The sequence below is a fragment of the Atractosteus spatula genome, chromosome 9, assembly GCF_055471065.1.
Source record: "Atractosteus spatula isolate fAtrSpa1 chromosome 9, fAtrSpa1.hap1, whole genome shotgun sequence".
NCBI classification, from domain to species: Eukaryota; Metazoa; Chordata; class Actinopteri; order Semionotiformes; family Lepisosteidae; genus Atractosteus; species Atractosteus spatula.
This window is the reverse complement of record NC_142714.1, coordinates 50,199,397-50,217,889: the sequence shown is the minus strand read 5'-3', so window position 1 is coordinate 50,217,889 and position 18,493 is coordinate 50,199,397. Positions and strand designations below refer to the sequence as shown.

Genomic DNA, 18,493 nt, shown 5'->3' with positions numbered 1-18,493 from the left:
TACTGGTGGGTTCATTGGCTTCTGGGAAAATTGGCCCGGGTGTGTGTCTATGTCAGTTCAATTCAATTACGAGATGCTTTGTTGGCATGTCCGAGTACAATCGGTGTTGCCAAAGCAAACAAAAAAAAATCTACAGACATATTACAGGCATTTACAACAAGGACATATCATAAAGTATTTACATATACTGTAAACATATGGGGCATTGCTGGGAGACAGGCTCACTGTTCCTCGGGCTGTGACAGGAGATCACATACTGGGCTGCCAGTTCAGCTGAGTTCCCTCCTCCCTCTCCCAGTAGGACTGGGACCTGTTGTGTATGTCTCTGTCCAGCCTGCGATGGACTGGTGTCCCGTCCAGGGTGAACTCTGCCTTGCGCCCGTTGCTTGCCAGGATAGGCTCCGGCTCCCCTGAATTAGACAAAGCAGCTAGAAAATGGATGGATGGGTATTCAGTCTCTTTTTAAAGAAAGGCTCAAGCTGTCGTCATTTGGTAGCCCTAAAGAGCAGAGAAGACTCCTGGTTGCTGTTCAGACTTGTCAGAAGTGGACAAAAGGAGAAAGGCTAGGTCTGTATAACTGGGGCCTAGCGTGGGTCGTCATGCTGTGATTCCCGTCCAGCGTGTCTCGTCATGTGGCCTTGGACGTGTCCACCCAGTCCCGTTTCTTTCCCCTTCCTGTCCCGCAGAGGCGTTCGACATGGTGCTGCGCCACGCCCGCAACTACACGGCGCTGATGTTCCACGGGCAGTTCCGCGGGCTGGCCGCCGCTGCCGCCGCCCCCGTGGCCGAGCTCTTCGCCGACATCTCGCTCTACATCCTGGGCTCGGACGGCAGCGTGGACGACATGGTCAACTCCTTCTTCGACGCGCTCTTCCCGCTGGCCTACCGCCGCCTGCTGAGCCCCGGGGCGGGCGGCGGGGCGTCCGAGGAGTGCCTGCGGGCGGCGGGCCGGGGCGCCGGGGCGTTCGGGCCCTACCCGAAGCTCATCATGACCCGGATGTCCCGCTCTCTCCTGGCCACCCGCGTCTTCCTGCAGGCGCTCAACCTGGGCATCGAGGTCATCAACACCACCGACCACCTCAAGTTCGGCAAGGACTGCGCGCGCTCGCTGCTGAGGCTGTGGTACTGCCCGCACTGCCAGGGCCTGCTGGGGGCCAGGCCGTGCCAGGGCTACTGCCTGGCGGTGATGCAGGCCTGCCTGAGCCACGTGGCCGAGGTGCAGCCCCACTGGGAGGAGTACATCGAGGGGCTGGGGGCACTGGCCGCCAGCATGCGGGGCGTCCACGACATGGAGAACGTGCTGCTCAAGCTGTACGCCCTGGTCCGCGACGCCGTGCTGCACAGCTACAGGAACCGGCTGCACCTGGCCGCCCTGGTGAGTGAGCGCCACCCGCCGAGGGTCCGTGGTACACGGCAGCACACGGGCACCCCCCCCACCTCAAATGTTTGACACGCAAAAGAGCATAAGGGGCGCGTAACGGCGCAGCGCAGCCGCGGACAGAAGGGTGTGGGAAATCACAACGCAGGCAGCGCGAGACTGGTGCAGAGTAAATTGCATGCTGGCCCTGGCAGAACAGAGGCGAGTCAGCAGAAACGCCCTGCATATTTGCCTTTTTAAGCTACTAAATAACAGTAAATATAGCCCATTCTTCTCTGGATCTTTCTAGAGTGGACTGAAAAAAAAAACGGTTAGGTTATTTTAAGCGTAGCGGAACTTGCCCACTTACCCTTACAGGTGGCGAACATGTTCTGAAACATGAGCCACCTCTCACTTGGGTCAGTCCTTTTTGTTCATTTAACCCAGAAGGGTTTCTGAGCTTTTGAGGTTAAGTTGTTTTTATCTAGCGTCACCTCCTGGCACGGCGTGCTGGTGGGCACAGAGAAACTCTTTGATTGAGAAAACGATTAAACAGAGGTTTCATTCCAGCAGTCCCTCCTGATCAAGGAATCTCCAGTCTGTGCATCTGTATACCAACGTGTGTGTGTATGTATGTATGCACGCACGTGTCTTGTGACTTGGCTAAAAAATGTTATTTTATTTAAAAAGTGACATTTTCCTATTAAGTATTACAATTCCAGAGTTTTCCTAGTGGGAGAATGAGTCAGTGGGTGTACGTCCCCTCTCTGCGTCGCCCATCCTTTCTCTGGGTCACTGAATAAGTGAGGATAAGACCACGCCTGAAGAAACACACTCAAGAGCAATACAGTGCTTCGGAAACAAGCCATAAACAGCTCACGGCGTTAGGTGTTCCCCGTGTAGTCTGATGCGCAAGCATGTTTGCATTGTTTTGTGGGTGAGGAAGTGGCCTACAAAAGCTGTCCAAAGCCGAGGAGGAGATTGTGCGCACAGAAACACGCTCCGCGATGACACAGAGCCGTCTGGCAGGGTCTCGCTGGTAGGAGGCCTCGGAAAGGAAGTGAGAAATAAATGGGACTTTTCCAAGGGGTGGCTGAAGGGGAAGCTCTCATGCTGTGTGTGTTTAATGGCCTGAGAGGGAAACGTGCGAATGCAGCACCTCTTGCAATAAACTAAGGAGCACTGCTGGGCAACACCTCCCGTTGAGCTGCCCTGTCCCCCCAGCGCAGCGCCTCACCCCAGATTCCCAGTTTGATCACAAACAAGGTCATATTTTAGTGTGTTGGTGTTGTGCAGTACGCGTTTGTACAGCCAATTTGTGTCGGTCGGAGGGGACAGAATGTAGTGACAGCGGACCCTGCTGGGGAGATGCAGTAGTGCAGTAGCACTGTTGAGATGAGATGAGATGAGATCACTTTATTGGTAGGATTTCCTCTGCCAACCGCGGGATTCAAACCGGCAACCTTCCAGCCACAGGCGTCGATCCTGAGCCACAGAGCCACCCCTCCGCACCGCGCCAGCCACACCACCCTTCTCACAACGAGCTCTGGCCCTAAGCAGGACCGAGCAGGGGCTGACACCCCTTTACCCGACCCAAAAAGACAGCCTTTCGCTAAAAAGGAATTCCTTTATTTGCATTTCATGTCATAAAAGTGGATCTTCCCAGCAACATTTCCCGAAAAGCCCTCTGCTGTACGTAGTGGGATGGGGTTTTGAATAGTGCCTTTTCTTGGGTGAAGGAGGGATGGCCTCAGGACCGAGCTGGTCATGACATCGTCCAGCGGAGCAGCATGTTCTTAGAGTTTTCTCCCTCCAGGTTCCTGTTTCTCCTTATCATCCTGTAGCTGTTCCCCTGTGGAACTTGGCGCTGTAAATCTGCTTCACTCTTTTGCTTTGTTTTTGCTTGGTCTCTTAATCTCTGTCTCTTGCCCTGCCTTCTACATCGGATCCTTGCTCTTAATTATGTCCCTCTGCCCCTCTGTCTCCCTCCTGGTGTTTTCTAATACAAAAGAACACGTTTTTCAACTTTCATAAAAAAATAATAATACTATACAGATATAAAGAGAGTGAGAGGGAAGACCTATCACCAATATGTCCAGGTAATTTTTGCTTCCTAAAGTCCGTGTGCACCTATCGTTCTCTCCACCACTTTTCCTTTCTGCGTTCGTCTCAGGCTCCAATCCTGCAAACTGACTGTGTTTTTCCCTTCTCTCTCCCCTCCCTCTAAGGGATGCTGCATGATTTATGAAGCTCTATTTTTAACAGTTACTGTGCAGAGCAGAGAGAAGGAGTTTAAGAGTGGCCTCAAGGGGAGGAGGGGAGGGGGGGGGGGGTTCGGACTGACTGCAGGCTGACAAGGCGGCCCGTACCTCTCACTCCGCCTGCAAGACCTGCCCGCACCAGCTCACGGGACAGCAGTGCCGACCAGGGCTTCCTCGCACGCTCTTGCCCACACACACTTCCGGAGTTTTCCTAGTGGGAGAATGACTCAGTGGGTGTACGTCCCCTCTCTGCGTCGCCCATCCTTTCTTTGGGTCACTGAATAAGTGAGGATAAGACCACGCCTGAAGAACCACACTCAAGAGCAATACAGTGCTTCAGAAACAAGCCATAAAGAGCTCACGGCGTTAGGTGTTCCCCGTGTAGTCTGATGCACAAATGTATAAAAATTTGCATGAAAAATTCCTAATGAGCCGTCGTCGTCGTGGGATGCCGGAACACACAGAGCTGTCCCAGTGCTCTGATCATGCACACGGTCTGATCGTCTTTCTTTCATGGAAGTGTCGAGTGGGCCAGCCGGCCGAGGAAGGAGCTGTGTCACAGCGTGTCCCCGACTGGCGGGGAGCTCTTCTCGGAGGACAGTATTGATGGAGGGATCGATAGGGCATGGATTGGTCCCGCCTGGCGCAGGGGGCGCCAACTGCGGTCTGCTCTCCGCGAACCGCTGGCCCACAGACATCTCGCCAGCCGCTCGCCGGGCCCACCGGAGGGATCGAATGAATGTGGCGCACGTGTCGCGGGGAGAGCGCACGGGAAATCCTTCCCCCGCCGCGGGGAGAGGGGGCCAACGGGGTGACAGTGGCACCGGCGCTCTCGGACTCGCACCCCCCCCCCCCAGGCATCCTGGCTGGAGGCGACGATGTTTGTAAAACAGCCAAATGAGCGAGGAGCGATGGGTTTTGGCACGCAGCGATCCGGAGTTCACAGCGGCTGACACTGCTCGCTTCCACAAGTGTGGGTCGGAGATGGTGATGGAGAGGGTGAAAGACACGTTTCACCAAGTGAAACAAGTATCACAGTCCCCCCTCCTGCCTCCTGCCTCCTGCCCACTCCTTCTTCCTTCCCCGTCGCCGAGATAAGGCACCACCTGGTCTTCGCCTGCGGGTGCAAGTTGTGTTACTGTGAGCTGAAATGATTCTCTCAGCAAGCGCAGGATGATAGACGGAGAGGTTGTGTCTGTTGTTGAAATCAATTTGTCAGGAATTATTATAATTTTTTTTTCTTCCCTGTGCTGTACCCAGACACTCAGATAATAAGATTTCATCCTTCCTCCTGCTGTATGAGCAGCCTCCCGTGTTCAGGAACCCACATTCCCTTGTCATTGTTTGCCTGGGGGCAGGTGAGTTCAGCACACCATGCGCACTGTTAATTACAGCACTGGTTCCTGCTGCGCACCTGTCTCACTCAAACAGGAAGCACCATACATCCTTTCCTCGTCCTGTCCCGGACAGAGACTCTACCTGCAATTAAATGTGGATTCAAGCAGTGAGGCTGGGATGGCGTTGCAGGAACCGTTGATGGATGTGAAAAGTAACTGCATTGTACGACAGGGGTTGGAAACATTCTCTAGCTAGTAAGGAGACACCTGAGTCATGAAGTACAGTTTTGAGTTTGCTCAAACAGCCATGTCAAGATGAGCTTTGTTCCTTATTAACGTATTAGCATTTGCAGGTAGACCAAAAGAGGTCCTAAAAAAATGTAAAATAAATCAATCATTTTTATTCCCAAGAACAACAATATCATATACAGTACTGTCTGAATTTTCCTATGGTGCAGTGTCTCCTAGTGTCAAAAGGTGATGACAGTGTAGTGATTTTTTATGGGACACCCGGATGAAGCAGCCTAGAATATTTTGATTTGCTTGTCTGACTCCATCCGAATCTGAGGACACTGTCTCATTAGATTAGGAATTTTTCAAATCACGCGTTGTGTATTCTCAGGAGGAAATCCTCCATTCCTATCCTGTAACTTGGTGAAAATGTAACGAATTGCATTGATGTTGTTATTTTTTCAGCTTTTCCTCTTCCATCCATTTTTCACACAAATTCTATAAAGAACTGTGTGCGTGCAGGAAATCTTTCTGGCACAGATGTTCAGTATACCATCCCTACAAACTGGAGAATCAGTTTTTGTAAAATAACAAGAGAACTGTAGGAGGAACAGTACAGAGATTTCCCTAGATTCAGATAGAAGCAGGAGCTGCATTTCATTGCCAAGCCACTTGAAGTACTCGTAAATCACAACAGTAGCAAAAAGGTAATTATAGTAAACAATCATAATGAATGTGGGAGACTTTAGTTCTATATATCTCTGATTTTTAAAATGTTCCTTTTCACACTAATTGCATAAGTTTTACTAATGATCACAGAGAACCAAGTAACTTATTTCCAGATTATCTTATCTGACACTGAAAAAATTAGACAAGCACAAGAGCGCCACCCATGAGGCCACGTGGAGCACTGCAGTTTCTCTGCTCTGTCTTGTTATGCTTGTATCAGGTTATAGTGTGTTGTTTGAAGTTTGCCACATATACAACGTGTTAGACACTGAAGGACCCAAAAGAGGTTAGTCCATATCAGTCCTCAAGGGACAAATCCTAACTCTTAGCATTTGTCTCAGTAATGAAATGAGCTCCTGAAGATTTCAGCACACGGTGAAAGGCAAATTTAAAACAAAACGATGGATTTATAGTGTTTTTAGTGTTTGTACTGGCATTCATTTTGTCCATGCTACACGCTAATGCTCTCAGATATTAAACTAAATGCATTCGCAGCAAGCATTTACTATGTACTTTGAATGTGCAGTTTGTCTAGGAATATAATGCAATGTGATCTACTTTAACTAAGCTAGTGCAGAAGAGCATAAGGGTGATTCCTGTAATTTGAACAGAGGGAGTGCTTTGAAGCTGAATGGCAGGGAGCGTGCACTGGAATTCCATGGCATTCATGTTGTGCGTGTCCGCGTACGTGTGGGTGAGCTTGCACATGTTCAGGAGTCCACTGTGTGGAAGGGTATGGGAGGGAGTGTGTGTGCTCCAAGGTAGTTGCTCAGCTGTGCTGATTACAGACAAAGGGGCTGAGAGCCTGAGATAAAGGCCTGTGTGTTTTATGGCTGTCGGACTGAGCAGGCCTTTCTGTTGACTCTGGTGTTAATTTTGTTTGTCCAGCCCTGGGTGAGATTAATACCCTCCTAATGAGCTGGTACCTTGCAGATTACATCTACTCAAGGGGGTTTGGAGTCTCTCCAGCTGCTAAACCCCCTCTCTCCCTCCACCACGCGCTCCCAGAGGACTGTCTTTACCAGCGGCAAAAATATTACTGCAATCTGCGCCTTTGGGTGAACAGAGTTATCAAAATCTATGCAACCCGCAGAAGGAAAAAAAAAAGAAAAGATGATTACGTTGTTTAACAAGCTGTTTTTTTTTTTGTGCCGCAACCCGAAAATGCTGATTGCAGTGCACCGAAGATCGCCAGGGTTAAACAAGCCAGATGTTTTTCCCCGCATAAAAATTCCTAATGAGCTGCCACTGTCAGGGGATTGATGCTGGAATAGGCAGAGCTGTCCCAGTGCTCTAATCATCCACACAGATTTCTATCTTTCCTCAAAGTGTAACCAGATCTTCAATGCTGTAATTGGTCGCCTCTGTTCCTGATCTGTTTAATCATACAGGTAACCCTATCTCTGGGACTGCCGAAGCCTTAGCCCAAGCCACTTAAAACGCAGAGCAAATTTGTGAGTAGTTTACCATGTCTGATACTCCGAACGCTGTGCGTGTTATGCTGAGGCACCACAGAGGGCCATCTGTGTCTGATCCCTGGAGCCACTCTTACTGCTAGTATCAATGCCCAGAAAACAGGACCACCCTCCTGTACAGGAAATGCAGCTGAAATTGGCTGCCTGTGACTCAAAGACCTAGCCTGTCTCCTCAATGGAAAATAGCTATCTCCTCAAGCTTGTTCCAGGTCACTGTCAGCACGCCGTTGATTCATAGCACCTGGGTTTGCATTTTGTGGGAGGTTATTTGCACTTTAAATACCCATGACTGCAGCTGTCATAGCTGTCTGACCATCACCTCTTATGACAGCAAAAACGTTTGTGAAAGTATATTCAAACATGCAAATTTGCAATGATCAGAGCACGCTTAAAAATATATATAAAGTGCTAGCAACAGGAGTAAACCTCACTGCAGTGTCGCGTCTTGAATCTTCACTGAGAAAAGCGCAGTTAAGTCCTTACTGTAAACATTTCTGTTAATACTGCCTACTCAGAGCCGGCTGCTGTGATTTGAGCGATGCATCAGAGGCATTGTCACAGCCTGCCGTCTGCGGAGATTATTAAATTGCACGGTCTGAGAGATTTATTACCCATCTCTTTGGTAGGTAAATAAATACATAAAAATAAATAAATAAATAAGCTCTGCAAAGCAAATCATTTTATTACTGCAGTAAATAAATACCGGTGCTTTGAATAACTGCTAATACCATAAAACAAAGATTGATGCACTGGTAATCTTTATGTACTCTAAAAACACTGACTTTAAATTGAATTAAAGCCTTATTGCCCTGTATGGAAAATGAACCCTGAAGAAGAAGGAAATCTTTTTGCAGAAGTTTGGTCACCTCCTGAAACTTGGGACTGCTTTGCACTGCACTTAGACCACAGAACATTTACACTAGAGGTCAACACTAATGCACTAGATCTCTTTGCCTGGGGATACCTGCATTGCTGTTGTGTCTGGATCCTCCTCATAACCAAATGTAGAACTTCTGCAGCTTCAAGTCAGCAGGGACTGCAAGGCCTCCGACAGTATGGGACAACCCACTAGGAAGCACTGTTGCCTTTCATAGCTGGGTTTGACTGTGGAGGAGCCACTGGACCAAAGTACAGCAGTGGACAGGCACGCACAGGCCCAGGCCCAGGCCCAGGCCCAGCCTCTCCTCTGCAGTGCCTCTCCTCAAATGTTTCCTGCCATCCCCCCAGTCATGACAGAGGAACGGGTTGTGTTGCTGCAACAAAATGAGTCAGCTTTTTAAGATGGGCAACACCCACCAAGTTCTCCATCACAGCTACCCATGAGGTATCAACAGAAGAATCGCCACCTTGTGCTGCCATTGTTAGGGTGGGAGCTGACGTTTCTCAGTGCAGCATGGCTCCCCCCCAGACAGCTAACAGCAGCCTAGTGGTGCCAACCTCTACCGTTCCATTCCTGCTCATTCAAGCCCCTCACCCTCCCTGCTGTCACAAGGACTAGGACAGCGAGTCATTGCCGAGGGGCTCATCTTTTTGCTTTCATGCAGGTGATTTGTTTCCTCCAAGGTGATACATTGTAATTGGGTATTTCATTAAGCATTGTATAATGCAACTTAATAGCCATACATTGCTGGATGAAAGCTGGGAGGGAGGGAGAGAGGGAGGTCAGAGCAGCCTCACTGCAGCTGAGGGACAGAGGAGGGTGGCAGTGTGACCCAGTGTAAGGGGCTGGAGGTGCCTACCAGTCACAGCTAAAGGGAGGGAGCAGCAGGCAGGACTGGCTTAGTTCCTGGAGGTAAGGAGACAGGAGGGAGGCTGCATCGCTCTGTGGTTCGAAACACTGCCGGGAGACAGCTTGTCGATGGTGTGCTGGACCTGGGAGAGCATCTGCAGGGTGCCGTTCAGTCTCTGTGTGTTGCTACAATATTTCCACTCTGTAGTTTTGTCCCAGCGCATTTTTAGCACTGTTTAGCACTAAGAGGCAGAGGAGGCAATGTGGCCACACTGATGTTGCAGAGGAGGTGGCGGTCTTCTGCACAGATGGGAGATAGAGGTTTGGAGCGGACCCTCAGGGCAGAACAAAGAGCTTATACTAAAATAAACTTCACTATGCAAAGGAGTATGATGAACTTTCCTGGGGGTTTACAAAATTTTATGCTGTACTTGTTTTCCCCGTTATCTGTCAATCAATCACTCAGGTATTGGGCTATGCAGTGTCTTTTCTTGAGTTCAGCACTACCTAAAAGCATTTGCAGAATATCACGTAACGTACTTTTGGCAAACAGGAAGTTATAGTCAAATTTTGAAAAAATAATTTGCATTTTGGATGCTGAGATATAGTTACAGAATCTTCTAGCTGAAGGGTAATCTAAGATATGTAAAAACATGTTAATTATACATTGATAAAGTATTTTTCAGGAAACAACAGCTTTTTAATCTTTCTAAAATAGTGCATGTCTAGAGGTCTTCATATTCTGCATTTGTCTTCCAACTTCCTATCTATTTCAACTTCCTTGAGATGGTAATGAGCTGTCATTGCAACTACTTAGAGAAAATCATTAATATTCTCTAAATTTAGAATGAATTTTATTACCTCTAATGATTTTAAATGTTGAACTTGTGATGATACTTTGTCACTATCCGTTTGAGCGTCTGCCTGGCCGTCTCGTTTAACTACTAGCAAAAATAAACCCATGACCATTAAAAACCTACTCTAGGCTAAATTGTGAAATAGCAGCACTGACATGAGAGTCAAACGGTCTCTGGGATTAGTGATCAGCCTCACTTGGAAATTCTGCTTCAGGGGCTGATGAGACAAAACACACAGCAGCTGTGATGTTGGGTCGAAAGCACCTTGGACCTTGTTTCAGAATTAGCTTTTTTAGTTTTAGTGTTTTTAACTGGGAAACAGAATCGTTGTATGGAAAGTGCTTTGTGATGTCCGTAACGTGGTTAAAAACTAAAAACTGAAAATGAGGAATCCTATTGTAGCAAAGTGTAGCCTAGCTAATACCCATTTGAGTGCAGACCGCACAGGTACTGTAGGTTGGTCCTCTTTTTGGATTGCTTCCTTTTAATACGTGGTAGAAAGGTACTATCTTTTTAAAAATGGGAATTTAAAGAAGGGTGTACAGTAACGATAAGAACATGCTTTGTCAGTTTTCCATTAATCTATTTAAGCAAGGTCATGTATACTTCAGGTATGCAATCAACACTGACAAACAGAAGAGAGCACAGAGGCAGCTTGTGAGTACAGATATCTGTCTGTGGCTGCTGTTGTACAGCTGCACCCTGTAGCAATCCCTAATCCCTAATGAAGATGTTGAGCACAGCCAATTTGTTTTATTACCATTAATCAGTATTCAGTTGGGATGGTAATACAGTATTCACTTAGGAGAGCAATACAATTAGTTGTTAGCAGTATGGCAGATTTAAGTCTGTAATCAATCCCTAGGGAAATTAGAATAGCAAATCATTAACCACAAGCTAAACATTAACATGTATTTGCATTTTTATTACACCTGAATAGAATGGCTGGCTGTATGCTCCAATATCTTACAGATACAGGTTTATGTCCTACTGTGCATCATTTCAATATGGCTTATTTAAAAAGTTCTTCTTGTACGGTTCTTTTTTGGCTCCAAGGAGCTTGTTAAGGAAACCTTGATTAACCGAGTTTCAGATTCCCCCAGCAGAATTTAACTTCGGCCGTCCAAAGCGGTTGCAGTCTTAAGCACCGCAGGCGTGCAGCAGCTGATTCCCTGCCGGGGAGCCTGGCTCTCCGTGGGGAACCTCCTGGCTCTGCCCTCGCCTCAACTCCCTCCGCTCTCCTCCCTCTGCAGGTGAGCAACATGTGCGGTCACTCCTCGCAGCGGCTGACTCGCTCTGCTCCCCCTCCTCATCGGCCGTCTGGGGACCCCAGGGGACCGAAGACCCTAACCTTTGACCCCGAGGAAACCTTGGCAGGTCGGAGGAGGTAGGTTGAGCTTCGCTCCCTGCTAGGAGCATGGTCCGCACTCTCGTTCTCACTGTTTCCAGTTTGATCCCTTAAAAATCTTAAATCCTAAAGTTACCTCTGCAAAAGCCCTATTAGTCTGACTGCTAACAGGAGCAAGGCAGGTTACACCCTGGACGGGATGCCAGTCTACTGCAGGGCAGACGCACACGCACACGTACCCCATGGCCTCTTTTCCCAGAAGCCAATTAACCCGCCAGCATATCGCTGAACTGTGGAGGGAAACCGGAGCTCCCAGAGGGTTCTCACACGGCAACACAGGGAGAACATGCAAACTCCACACAGACAGCGTCCCAGGGATTGAACCCGGGGCCCCAGTGCTGAGGCAGCAATGCTCACCACTGCGCCGCCGTGGAGCCCCCTTCAGTTCCTTCTTCCATTCAGATTGTGGGCTTCTCTCACACCCTCAGCTCTGCTGGAGGAATGTGGGTGCAGCCCCATGTTCAGCAGCAGTACCGCCAGGTCAGGGGTCCAGTGGGTAAGGAGCTCAAACTCCAGCTGGAAACGCGTCCTGCTGCACTGCGGCGCTTACTCCGGGATCAGGCCAACCTGCTTCCCTAAAATAACGCATCGAATACTAGAATTCCCACTCCCACCGTAATCGGAACAGCTTTTAGTCCAGCGGGGGAAGGAAGAAGCGTCGAATCTGAGCGATCTCCTGCAACCGACACAAAGTACAAAGCTAAATGTCAATTAGAAATGAATAGAAAAATGAAGCATTTCATGACCCCTGGTGAATTAAGTACATCAGGACTCACCATTATGGCTCAATGGAAATTAGGAGCCCACACTACTCAATATTTTACTGCAAGAGTTACTAATGGCCATTTGCCTGTCCGTATAAATCTGACGTAAATGAGAGAGCTGATCAGTCATGGCCCTGTTATCTCCATTTGATAGTGTTTCATGCTCGCAGAGAGATGCTGAATCATTTGCGCATTGACGAGCGTCCTTTTGGAAGAATGCGAGGTGCTTGGTCTTTTTAATACGCTGCCGCAGGAGAGTGATCGAGCGGCTGTTTGTGAACTGTGGGAGGGTCCTGTGAGTCACTGTCGGGTGTGTGTGATGGTGTGCTCCCATTTCAGTGCCTTCATGTGTTCATGGGCTCATGCCTCATCCACCCCCCCCCCGCCCTGCCTCTGCCTGCCGTGTTTTCGTCCTGACGGTGACTCTCCTCTCGTTTTGCGCAGGGAGTTCATCGCCAGCCTGCGCGGGTTCAGCAGTTTCTATAGCAACCTGCCGGAGGCGCTGTGCAGCCGGGAGTCCGCCGTGCTCAACGACTCCCTCTGCTGGAATGGGAAGGAAATTGCCGAGAGGTCAGGCCCTTTCACAGACGCGCTGCCGACACTGAAAAGCTGAAACTGGCGTTTCCTTACGATAGCTTAAGCCAGCTTTTTTCCTGGTTGTGAGGGTTGATTATAGTGCAAGAACAGGTCAAAGGCGGTACTACATACTGGGTGGGGAGAGGTTATATCACAGGGCGTACACACGGCGGGGGGGGGGGCAAGTTAGAGACACCAGTTAACACAGCCAGCATGTCTTTAGCAGGTGGGAGGACACTATAGATTTTATTTCTTTCCCCCAAACAAACCAGAAAGTTGACCTCATATCCGAGATCTGAAAGGATGTCTGATATAGCTGTCCATAAGCTAAAGCGCAGTCACAGCCATTAAGGTCCGACTGTCCGCCTTGAGTGGGAGGTGAAGCAGAATCGAACCTCTCTGTAGGGGAACAAGTAAAGGTTTATTCCCTGCTGAAAAGAGAAGAAAAGAAACACAACGTTTCGGCTGTGGAGCTTTCTTTGGGTGTGAGGGACCTGAATTACACGGTTCTGCTGCAGACGTGAGGAAGTGCAGATCGCAGATTTAGACCGAATATCATCCACCCCAGTTTTAATAGTGAAAGTCCCGCACAGAGAGGTCATGACTGATTTATTTGGTTGACGCTGTTAACCGAAGCACCTTCGATTAGGTCCCAGTTACGCAGCTGGGGGTTGTACTGCGGAAACCCGAGCCCTCGGTCTGGCCTGAGTGGTGGCTCTGTGGCTCAGGATCTGCAGCTGTGGCTGGGAGGTTGCCGGTTCAAATCCCGCAGCCGGCAGAGGAATCCTACTTTGTTGGGCCCCTGAGCAAGGCCCTTAACCCCCAACTGCTCCAGGGGTGCTGTACAATGGCTGACCCTGCCCTCTGACCCCAGGCTCTCTCTGTATCTGTGTGTCTCATGGAGAGCAAGCTGGGGTCTGCAAAAAGACAAATTCCTACTGCAAGAAATTGTAAAGGGATAATAAAGTGATGTTATAACGAGAGCGCCGCACCTCCTAACATTTCTCCCCCCAGCTTTTCGGGTGCAAGATCGCCGCCGAGTCTGAAGCCGAAACAAAATCTCAAGCCAGTGAACGGGCAGAAAAGCTGAACTCAGCGGGGACAGAAAATAACGGCGGGGGGGGGGATTCTGGGATCTGCCGGGGAAAAAAAACCGGAATGAATCACCCCCTCTCAACATCCCAATTAATAACGATAATCTTTCCTAAAAAAAATGATGAAAAAACAAGGAGATGTCTGCTTTTGCTTTCAGCGGAGCTGAATATTTTATGGGGACTGAAATAATTAATGACTGGAACTGCGGCTTCTTACCCTCAGTTAATTGCGCTCTCCGCTCGGATCCGTTCGGCGTCACCTACCCGGAGTTAACTCCATTTGGAGCCTGTAATATTTTACCTCGCACTCATTCCTTTTTGTGCGGAGCCCCGAGCCGCAAGGTGAAATGTGTATGTAGTCAGGAAGTGTAATAATTTACCCCCCGGGTGCAGAGGTACCCTGGGGGGTTAATTAGCGAAGGGAGATTGCTCCAGTCGGGGCGGATAGCTCTCAATGTCAGGCGAGACGCCGCGAACACTAAAAATCCGCAGAGGTGCTGAGATTTTAATGAGATCAACTGTGGAGTTCTCCTTTTCGGGAGGGTTTTCTTCGTTGAGTAAACGCCCTCGGTTTCGTAGTTAGAAAAAATCTTCCCTAATTGGCTTTTACTGCGCCCTCTTAATTTCGTGTCCCCCTCTTGAGCGTCTCTTTTGAACTGCGAAGGAGTCGAGGAGAACTGCTGGCCGCCTCTGGACGCAATGCAAAGATCACGCTAACGTGTCTCCCCCTGGTGGAAGGACATTGTACTTCAGTGTTGGTGTTCGCAAGACAAAAACAGACGAGGGGCATGCTTTAAGAGCAATCGACAGGGAAAAAGTGTTTTACAGTATATTTGGTTACCCAAATAAACTGTGATTGTCAAAATGTCAGATCCAAAGCAAAATGTTTCTAGAAGTCACCTTTTTTTAAACGAAAACGTAACAGGGGGACTGGAAAGGGCCAACTAAACTAATCTTTTACCTTTTTAGTTCATTTTTGGGGGGAGATAAGTGGGTGTAAAATTCTTGCATCAAAGGAAAAAAAATTAAGAATTGAAATTATTTGTCATCTGTAAATTCGTATATATTTGCGTACATGTATATTTTTCTTTTTAAAATAAGGGAGGCGAGAAATGCGGCGGGAGTGGGTGTCAGCACCCACAGAGCTGGCGGCTGTCCTGGGTGCTGCCTGCCAGACTTCTGTTCCTGTGACTGACTCCCACAGCCCAGGCTGGCTGACAGCACTGTCTGCTGTCCCTGCGCTGGAGACCCTCTCTGAGGGAAGCCCGGCTGAATTGCGGCGCTCCATGATTTCTTTCAGGAGCTGTTGCTCTGGTTCACAGCGGGCAGCCGGCCAGGCAGGCAACACGGGGGGGATTCAGGAAACGTTTCTGAGTTTTTCCGAGAGCGGTGCTGTGAGTGTAGGTTAGCTCCGACGCGTGACACAGTTGCCCTCTGACCTCCTGGGGACGTGGCTCAGCCAGGTGTCGTCTGCTCACTCCCTCACTCTGCCTGCTGGTTGATGTCTGCCGGACAGGTGTGCTTTTACGACTTCACCTTTCTTCGGAGGCCTCCGTCTCCTTGATGACAGGTGACAGTGGTGCGCTGAGGTGGTCGCAGAGCTGAATCTGGAGGAGAGAGGGGCTGGACGGGCACTGCGTCAATCATGAGAGGCGCCCAGCTCACACTTCTCTTATCCTCCACCCAGTGCCCTGTTCCCTCCTCTCCCAGCCCATGTTTCTCAGTTGCTTTGTACCTTAACTTTCTGGTCTCAGACTCTTGCCTTTTCGTTCTGTTTTTCATGCTTGTTCCCTCACTTAACCTCTATTGTGTCTCATTTTTCCTTCTGCCATTATTCGTCATGCATGTTTCTTTTCCCTTTTACTGTCCACTTTGTTCTGCCTCAGTGTCTTTCACAGCCCCTCCCTCTGTCACTCTCTCTGTCTCACTCTCTCTCTCTCCCTGTCTCTGTCTACACCTCTCTCACCCTGTCTATATCTCCCTCTCTTTCACCCTGTCTCTATCTCATTCTCTCTCTCCCTGTCTCTGTCTACACCTCTCTCACCCCGTCTCTATCTCCCTCTCTCTCTCTTCCTGTCTCTGTCTCACTCTCTCCTTCTCCCTGTCTGTCTCACTCTCTCCTTCTCCCTGTCTCTGTCTCCCTTGCTCTCCACAAATATGTCTTTCTCTGTCCCTGGAATTGAGGGGGTCAGGGTGTCACTGACCACTGAGAGCAATTTTCCTCCACCCCGAAAAATCCTCCCCATAGCAGTGGTTACTCTGCAAGAGACCCGCAAGGCTTCGGTTGATTACAGTAGTGGAAAAAAGTAATTAAAAATCGAACGGGTGAAAGAGGATATCTTTCTGCAATGGTCACAATTAGCTGTCCATGTCCTGGCTTTTCTGTGCTGGTGTGACTGTTGTTTGTAAGCCAGTGTAAAACTGGTCTCAGTCTCCTCCCACCTCCAGTTATATCTTACTGTGATTTCCAGCCATAGAAAACACCACAAACTGCAGTGTCTAGCAGGTCTGCAGCAGCAGGGTGCCTGTGGCGTCCTGCGCAGTTCGCCTGGTGCAGCGTGGAGGCACCCTGGGGTCTGCTGTCCTGCAAACCCGTCCGTCGTGCACAGGCTTAGACCGGCTCAGGCTGTGCAAGTTAAGCTGGAAATGACTTTCAGGGAAGGAGGCGTCCACTCCCAGGAACGCCTCTCGGGCCCTAACAGTTACTCCGCCTTCAGAGCGACCTGGGTTCCTGGTTTTGGGATAGATTCTTCCGTCAGAGGCAGGTTGCAGCACACCCATTTCCTCCTCGGTCTCGGATCTTTGGGGAGAGCGGCTGAATTTTGCTAGGAGTTTTAAAAACAGAATCTCCATATCCCCGCATTACGTATTGCTGGATGGTGGCTTATATGTACAGTATTATTAATGCAAATTGAAAAACAAAACAAACAGCGGAAGTGCTTGATGGCAGCGCTCTTCCCTTGAAGACGAACCATTCCAAATTGGCTTTAATGACCAATTTAATGCATAAAAAACTGCAGTCGAACTTCGTTCGTAATTATTACGTTTAATCAGATCAAGTAAAAAATACCAGCAGGAAGCTGATTTTCAAAATTAGCTCCCCGCTCACCTGATTTGAATAATAACAAGACTCACAGCTGGTGTTTTCATTGCATGTCTGTAAGTCAAAGAGGGCATTACAGGCGTGCCTCATTTGTGCTCATTATGGATGTTTGTATCAAGAAAAATTAAAATTTAATTGGAGGCAATTAAGGATACAGGAGTCCTGAATGTGCCCTGGGGGCTCTGGCAAACTTGAATAACCCAGAGGAGCTTAAGACAGTCTTATGATGCACACTGTGGCAGCATGTCACTGAGCTCGCTGTCATGAAAAACTGAAAAAATTAATAACTTAATTATAATAACATGCAAGCTACTTCCTCGTCAGGTTTTCTGCCGTTGTAGCAATTCACTTCTCCGATGATTAAAAGCTTTTAAATCTCTTTTTTTTTACCAGTTTGTTTTGTTGCTGCTTTGCTGTTTCTCTGATTAGGAGCTGGAGGAAAGCATGGGACACGCTCGAACGGCTGGAGCTGATTCAATCTGGAAATTCCAGTCCCGTCTTTTTTTTTGCTTTCTGTTAGACTTCCAGTCTAAAAATAGCGCCAGGGATATTTCATAACCAGGCTTGCTTTGCTTGGATGATTGAATCCCAAAACCACCTACTAATATGATTTAAACGTAATCGTGTTTAATATCAACCCAAATTAGTCCTTGGCAAACTCCTGGGTAAAGGCAGAAAGTCGAGTCCTGCATTATTGGTTTTCACTGCGCTGTAGGAACGGGCTGTAAATCAGGGACTTTGCCAAGTTAGAAACACATATATCTTTCCAGCTCCTTTTAATATGCAACTCCAAAAGCTTCATGACATATTATTAAAAAAGAAACTCCAGCCCTCTGTCTTGGTAACCTGTTTTAAAGTGATGCTCTCGGACCCAGTTAAAGCAGTCTAAGCTTTCCAGGGCCGAAACTTTGCCCCCCTGTCAGGACTTGATAAGGACTCTGATGTCCCTGATGTCACCTCTGACAGCTGTGCTTGAGAGTATGGGACGCCCTGCAGGATACTATCCCAGATAGCCACGGAGAGCTACAGAGGAGCCGAGCTCCTCTCCGTAGCCAGAATGGTCCACATGGACCAGGCCTGAGCGGCATGTGTGAGCCTGCTTGTGCGGTTTGCTGCAAAGCCCTGCTTCATTTAAATTCTCTGATGTACCGGATGAATGTCTTCATTAAACAAAGCTGTCTTTTGTTTTTTTAATTCTTTTTTTTTTGGCATTCCCTTTTTTAGCTTTAGGAGTGTATACCCATGTTATATCAACAAACATTCCAGTGGATTACTGTAATTACAGCCTTCAGTCACTGCGCCGCACTGCGCGGAAATCTCACGGTTCTGCTCTCCATGATGGGACACAGCTGGGCGTCTGTCAGCACGGGGCTGTTGTTCCTGAGAATAAAAATCTATGCGGAGACTTTTTATTTGGCGTGTCGCATGTTGCTCAGGGCATGACAGACAATGCAGCCCAAGGAGGTCTGAGCTGCATTGGAAAATGATTTTGCCATCTTGTGGCATACACACGTTCTTCAAAATCTGCCCATGTAATTACTCGCTATTACCAGGAGATGGCGCCGTTGGAGT

General features: G+C 48.6%; 1 protein-coding gene across 1 annotated transcript in view; it reads left to right on the top strand.

Moving 5' to 3' along the window:
- The window catches only part of gpc3 (glypican 3), a 113,434-nt gene that overhangs the window by 53,704 nt on the left and 41,237 nt on the right, over positions 1 to 18,493 (top strand). Inside the window, exons 3-5 of the mRNA XM_088925087.1 lie at positions 687 to 1,375; positions 11,230 to 11,363; positions 12,593 to 12,718. Coding sequence (XP_088781213.1) covers positions 687 to 1,375; positions 11,230 to 11,363; positions 12,593 to 12,718 — 949 coding nt within the window. The remainder of the gene's footprint in view (positions 1 to 686; positions 1,376 to 11,229; positions 11,364 to 12,592; positions 12,719 to 18,493) is intronic.